The sequence below is a fragment of the Dermochelys coriacea genome, chromosome 19 (assembly GCF_009764565.3).
Source record: "Dermochelys coriacea isolate rDerCor1 chromosome 19, rDerCor1.pri.v4, whole genome shotgun sequence".
In the NCBI taxonomy this organism is placed as follows: Eukaryota; Metazoa; Chordata; order Testudines; family Dermochelyidae; genus Dermochelys; species Dermochelys coriacea.
The window spans coordinates 16,971,991-16,979,148 of NC_050086.2; the positions used below are offsets into that span (position 1 = coordinate 16,971,991).

The window sequence follows — 7,158 nt, forward strand, 5'->3', positions numbered from 1 at the left end:
GGCCCTGCCGCTCCCCCCGGTTCTCTGCCCCGTTTGCACCCCACCAGCTCGGGGCAGCCCTGGGAGCAAAGCCGCGGAGCCCTGGGAAGAGGCTGAGGCTGGACAGCTGCACGGAGCTGCGGGGGGACAGAGCCCCACGTGTGGTCTGGTGTCCCTGGGTCCCCGTGTCCGGCTGACCCGCCCCTGAGCTTTGGTGGCCGAGCAGGACCCCCCCGGCTGACCCCGCGGGAATCGGGCCGCGGCGCGGGGGGACCCCCGGGCTCCCCAGCTCCCGCGGGCCGGGCGCCGGGGGCTGCCGCCGCTGGCTCGTCGCTCGGTTTCTGGTTTGTTTTCTTCTGCCCCGTCCCATGCTGGGGGGCGGGTCCGGGGCGTGACTCGGCGGCCCGCGGCGCTATAAAGCACCTGCCCGGTGCGGCTCCGGCGGCAGGAGCGCGACTGGCCGTGCCGGGGAAAGGCAGCCCGGGAGTAACCCCGCCGCAATGGCAAACCCGCCCGCGGGCTTCGTTTCTCTTGCCGTCACCCTTTGCATCCTGCTGGGAGAAGGTGAGACCCTCCGCTCTTTCCAGCTCGGCTTTTTTTGCTAAAGGGGGAGTTCGCGGTCGGGCTGGGCTTTGGAAGATGCCCCTGCCGAGGAACGGTGCCCCTCCGGGCGGGCGTGCTGGGGCCGAGCCCTCCTGGCTCGGACTCGGACTCGGACTCGGAGCCTGCCAGCTGCTTTCCAGAGCAGCGTGAAGTTTCACGTCACCGGAGCAGATCCCCTTCGCTGCCGGTGTAGAGACTCGTGTCTTTTGCAGCTGCTTTCTGCGCCTCCAGGGAGCTAGGCGTTAGGGTTCCCTGTGAGATGGGGGAGACTCTTGCTAACGCCCCCGTGCACTTGTCCACCCCGGCCCCTGCTTCTTAGAGCTCAGCCTGCACATTGCACCGCTCCCTCTCTTGGATCGACATGTGTTTGCTTGTGTGCACTAGTGACACTGCATCGTGCCTGCTTTCGCGCTTGGCACGGAGAGCTCGCACATGCAGATTGCAGTCTTATCTTGATAAGAAGCCAATACAGAAATAAATAAATAAACACACGGCCCACAACTATGTGTTGAAGGCATGTGCAGGGAGATAGCTGCCTCTCTGTGTTTTTGTTTATGGGCAGATAAACAACCTGTGCAATTTGACAGTGAGTTGACCGCCTGGGATTGCCAGAAAAAGCAAAAGGTGCCATAGCAGTGCCACTTTACCTTTACAATCCCTCATTGCTCCAGGTTTTCTAGCAAACTCCTCTGCTTAGTTATGCAAGTGCTTTTATGATAGTACTGCCTAATCAACAAGGCTGCACCTACTGTAAAACTGCCCTGGAAATTGAAATCAACTTAATACCTGATAGAGGTGTAACTCCAGCGTTTACATACTATTGTGCATTCCAGAGCTCTTAAACCTATAGCACGACGGATCCATTTTTCTTCGCTCTGCTGCAGGTATGGGCCGTCCTCCCTTTGAGTCCCACCTAGCTGCAACCAGCAGCAGGCACTCCAGGACAAAGAGATGTTCCTGCAACAGCTGGCAGGACAAGGAGTGCATTTACTTCTGTCATCTGGATATTATCTGGGTCAACACCCCAGGGTGAGCATGTGGACAGCTATTTTGGAGAATGTTGCTGATAATTTATAAGTAAAAGATTGATCTAAAAGCAAGGATTTCTCTGCCTGGTGGTTGTTGTTGGGTGGTGAGTTGGGGATAGAGTGAATCCCAGTTTGTGTATCACCTGTTGCAGATAACAGTGCAAATAGTAACACCAGAAAAGGACAATTCCTGTTTCCTCTAGGGATTACAGCTGCTTGCTTCATGTTGTCACCAAACAGATGGGGTGAAAGCTCAGGAAGTTGATCCCCTTGTGACTGTTTTTTCCCCATGGTATTTATACTAAAAAAACCTTCAAATTGCCACCATACAAAAATTAAAATGTAGCAATTCCAACTTGCCACAAACTTCTTTTCTTTTACATCTGTTACTCTGAATGCTCCTTTTAAGATGCCGGTGTTTCTAATGGGGCTGCAGGGGCTTGGCATTAAGAACCTGTGGCGGGGAAGCAGAGCTCTTTTCAGACCCATGGCTGTCACCTTTATGTCCAGTCCCAACAGACGGTCTCACTCAGGTGTGGTTCTAATTACACCTGCTAATGTGGACTCATTAGTAACAACTTGCTCTGAAAATAGCTGCAGTCTCTGCCATTCCCAAACTCTGGGAGGACTTTGGAGGTGATGGGGGCAGATTGTGATCCAAGCTGGAAAGGGAACAGCTATACAAATATGCTGTGATCAGAAGAACCTGTTATAGCCGTGAGGCATTTTAACTTGTAACACGTCCTGTGCAAACAAAACTGTTTCATGTGTTTGTGGGAAGGAGGGCCCCCTGCCTGAGCCTCTTGCTGCTTGGCAGACTGGGCATTGGAAATTCAGACCAACACATGGAAGGAAGCTGAACTGCCTCTGCAGTTAAATTTTGTCTGCATGCTGAACAATCACTGCTGCATGGGAATATTTCCCTGTGTTTCTGAGCAGCTTCAAGGAGGATAAAACTCCACTTGCAGTCCAGTACTTGCTGGCTGATTCTGGTCCAGGCTACCGGTGAGGGTGGTGGGAAGAAAAGTAGTGGGTGGGAGGCAAAAGCTGAATTTTATAGGCTTGAGAAGTATCTTTGGTCTCTTCACCTTGTGTCTACAGATATCCTTTTTATTATTATTGTAGCTTGGCTGCCTCCCAAGCCTGCATTGTAAAATCTCTTTGCTAATAAAGAGTAGTTGCTTATTTGATTTCTTTTGTTTTAACAGACAAACTGTTCCCTATGGCTTGGGAAGCCCACCAAGTCGCCACAAGAGATCACTTAACAGGTGTGAGTGCTCACACTCCAAGGACAGCATCTGTGCTACCTTCTGCCAGGCAAAGCCTTGGTGAGTCCAACAGGTCCCTGGGACGGGTTGGGAAAGGGCTGATACCCCCCGTCTATCCAACTGCCAGTCAAGGGGTGCTTCGCAAAGGAGTGGTTGAGATTCCAGGCTCCGAGTAAAGAGATGGACGGCTGCACTGTTCTCTGACAGCATCTGGAACTTGTCTAGTGGCTTTTACACCCTCTCAGAGAAGCCCTGGCAAAGGGTCATGAGCGCATTTCTATTCATACAATAGTCCCCTTACTGCTTGGTAGAAAACAATGTTACCTCTGTCGCTGTGGTGGCAGTGCACGTGAGGAAGTGCTGGCTTGTGTAGTGGTTGGGTGATGTTGATCACATGGGAGGGGGTGAGAGAATCAGTGTGAAACACACGGGGAGGGTCATCCAGAGACTTCCCCTCCTAGGGACAGTAGCTTCCTTCTGGTGTGTTGCAGGGGAGGAGAATGAAAGTTGTCCGTTGAAGGGGCACCTGCTTTTCTTACCTCTCAGAAGAGCCATATCTAGACTATAAAAGCTGCTTGTTTTTCTGCTAGCTTCTCGGGGGGTAAATCCAGATATAAATATTCACTCTCCCCTCAGCCAATTCTGCCCTGGAATGGAGCTGGCTTGGAGATAACAAAATCTTCTGCCATGTGAACACACATGCATACTAGCAGCCAATGTTCAGAAGCATAGAGTCTGCTGCAGGAAGCGTGTATTGTACTGTAGTCTGAAGTGGGACAACGTAGAAGCAGTATAATGTGTTTAAATTGCAAAGTACTAGAAAGGGCCACTGTCTTTAATTTTCTATCGAACAGATTCGCCGAGAAATAAAACTGGCTATAAATAGTTCCAGGGAACTGAGTGGGATCTGAAAGGAAAGGGAGTCTAACAGTGACACTATAAGCTGCTGCCAGAAATGGCAGGGGATTAGCCCTTTCAAAATAAAGCTTTCAACCCTCTTATAGAGCGATGTGTGTAATTTTAGAGCTGTGATCCTTCCACTCCATGTGTTTTCTCCCTGCTGAAAGTGAGGGGCTAACATGCATGTGCTGTCGTGACTTTCAGGTATCTTGGGAACCTTAAGCTCCCACCGAGCCATAGCGTATAGGTGAAGAATCCCCACAGCAGTGATGTGAAGCATCCACAAACTGATCTTCTGAGAGCCTGACGGTAAGAATTCCATTTAAACTGGATCTAAATACATAAGACCTTGCCACCCTGCTCCCCAAAAGTAATTGCCCTATAAGCATGTGAAATTCCACAGGATTGTGATTCCAAGACTGTAGCTTTTACTGAAATTTCAGCTTTTCCAGTCAGGGGACGCTGAAAACTTCTAACTGACACTAAACCTAGAATAGGAGACTAGAGCGGTGAAGGAAACCCCTTTGCCCACCTTCCACTCACCAATGCAGGATTGTAGTATTGTGCAGGTCATGAGTCTCAGGACTTTCCCATCTTCTGCCATGCAAAACAACTTAGCAGACAGCATGTAAACATCAAAGGACACTGGCTGTCCCTGGTTGTGAGAAGGGTAACAGATGAGATGCTGAGTGTTTGGTCCCTTTTGTTTACAGGGACATTGCTGTCTCTAACTCCCAGCTCCCCAGATGGCAGCACCACTCTCAGAGGAAAGTTCAACCAGCAGCCTTGCCTGGAAGAAAAAGATACAGAGCAGGTAACAAGCCTGTTTTCTGGCATAATTTGGAGTCCTGTGGATGCCACTGGCTCTTGCCATGGGTGCCTGAAAGAGCAGAAGGAAAGACCATGATGGAAAAGCAGGAGAGGTGGACGAAGCAGAGGAGGTAGCAATCCTTCTGAATGACCCAATGCTGCTCAGCACACCAGAGACTGCTGTAAAGGGAAAACAGCATCTCCTTTTACATGGCCATGGACATGCTGTGAAGGTGGGATCAAGCCTGTTGAATCAGGACAGGGTTTTATCAGTCAGATACCAGCTAGATTCCACACTGGATTCTGCCCGTGGTCAGCATGTCTCTGCAATCCATGCACTTAGGCCTAGAAAATGCCATGTTCAATTCTGAACTTGGCAGCACCCCAAAAATCCTGTATTGGAGGCCTGGCCTACATGTTTGAACAGGGTTCCAGCTCCGCTGCTTTCTTCCGTGGTTTGGGTGGCCATCACAGACTCATGGACTGATTGGAGCTGCTGCCTCATTGGGCTTGTCGTCTCAGCACTTTTTCCTCTTTACTGCCCTGCAAAGACAATCCAATGCGCGTTAAATTGTGATGCCCACGTAACACATACCATTGTACCATGGTATAGCTAACCAGGCTCTGGCTTTCTCCTGCTAAGCCATTTGATTGAGGTCCGTTCTCCATGAGTGGCTCAAGTATAGACCGAGAATAGCCTGTTTAAATCTGAACTTGTGTTTAAATCCAAGCTCTACACTCCCGGCTCCACAGCGAGTGGGTGGGGAAACTCAGGTAGAGCCGCATTTCTTTTATTGTCTCCTCTATTGCTGCTGGGAGTGTTGCAAGTCACATTTGTTACATGGGGAGGGGGAAATTCAGAGCCAAACTACTAGTCCCAACAAGTGCAGTGGTGTGAATGTTTATGTCCTTAGACATGTAATTTGCAGGGTAGAACATTGTACCTAGGATATTCTTAACTTAGCCCTCCCAGCTTGCTGATATGCACAGAGCACTCCATTGAAGGAGAAGCTGGGGGCAGTGAAGAGAGGTAGTGGGGGAAGGTGCAATTGTTTGCTGCTTCACTTAGTGACAGACTGAAAGAGACAAATGATGATGACATGCCCTGTGTGGCTCATGGGGAAAGGCTTAGGCAAGAGGGATCGGCTTAGGCAAAACCCAGGACCATGGTCACGTACAGTCCTGGAGCATTATAATTCCACTGGCCCTCCGGGAGGAGTTCCACTGAAGAACACTGCATTTATGCTCTGGAAGATCCTCTTGTCAGACTGATGAAACGTCAAGAGAAGGAGAGGCTGGGCTTGTATCACAAATGCTCTTTGATTTCCCAGCATACAACTTCTATTATAGAGCCTGGCTGCAAAATATTCATCTAGTTAGTGCAGATACACCAACACTCCTGAAATCCTTGCTGGAATCTCGATTCTGGCTGTGACCTCACTATTCCACATGAGCACTTAAAAAGGCTGTTGGTGGACTGAACCATATCCTTATTGTAGTCTAGTCCTATTGGGCATGCAAAACACTTCCTCAGTTTTAAGAAATAGAACAATGAGACCAGCTAATCCAGGTATCAATATGTAGAACAGTAGAGACAAAAATCATCTGGTCTCTAGAGCTGGAGAGAAAAGCATGGCGTTTGTTTGTATGTTTTTTGCCTTCTGAAGGCTTAAATCATCCTAAAAGGATTTGATAAATTCCTGTATGAAAGGGAAACTTTGCACACTGTTTAATGTTCAAAGTCGTGTCATTTTAAATCAAACTACTGTCTAAATTGCTCTCTGTGCCATGTGCCCTCCTGGAATGGAGTAATTTATAGCATGCACCCGCCGTGTGCAGTATCCCAACATTTCAGTATATTTATTTTAACCTATTTTTAGACAGTAATTTGCAAATATGTAAACTTTAATTTGTAATAAATGATGGCAAAGGTGACATTTCTGATTTCTGTCCCCCCCCCCCCCCACTTGATAGCTGGTTAAGTGTGGGTGTGATATTGGATGGAGTTGTGGGTGTGGTCAGAACGCAGCTAAATTAGTTGTTTCCCAAGGTCTTGGAACAGAGACATGAATGAGACTGTAGAGATGGGCAGGAATTAGGGGGTGAGTTTTCAGGGGGAGACAGGTTTCAGTTCAGGGTGGCCCCATTTAGCAATGACCTTAAAAGCCTGGGATGGTTCCAATATAATTGGCCCTCCTCTGGCCCGTGTTTGTCGGAAATGTAGCTGTGGACTAGATTCTTACACGGTCACAACCATCAAAGGCTTGCACTGTGCTGGGTGCAATCGCCAGGATTCCGGGGATCTAGACTCTGATCTCCCGTTATAGTGATGAACGTGGATGGGGTGCCAGTGAGGCCAAAATAACTAACACTTTCCCTCTTCTCACCTATAGACTTGCTTTCATTTGTTTAAAAATGAACCCGTCCATCTGACACTCTGTGCAGACAGAGGACAGGTTATAGATAATAAAACATACCAACTAGCACCAATGAGTGTGTTAGAGTGGGAAACCAACCCAAAGTGCATGAGCAGTGGGTATCAAAGGCAGGGGAAGGCTGACACCCCTCTC

General features: G+C 49.1%; 1 protein-coding gene across 1 annotated transcript; it reads left to right on the forward strand.

Annotated features, from left to right (window-relative positions):
- Window positions 1–411: 411 nt before the first annotated feature.
- On the forward strand, window positions 412–4,719 carry EDN2 (endothelin 2). The gene is made up of 5 exons (XM_038377722.2): window positions 412–543; window positions 1,467–1,611; window positions 2,819–2,938; window positions 3,983–4,087; window positions 4,492–4,719. Exons 1-4 carry the CDS (start codon window positions 480–482, stop codon window positions 4,023–4,025), a joined length of 372 nt encoding a protein of 123 aa, XP_038233650.1. The 5' UTR covers window positions 412–479; the 3' UTR covers window positions 4,026–4,087; window positions 4,492–4,719.
- Window positions 4,720–7,158: the final 2,439 nt, after the last annotated feature.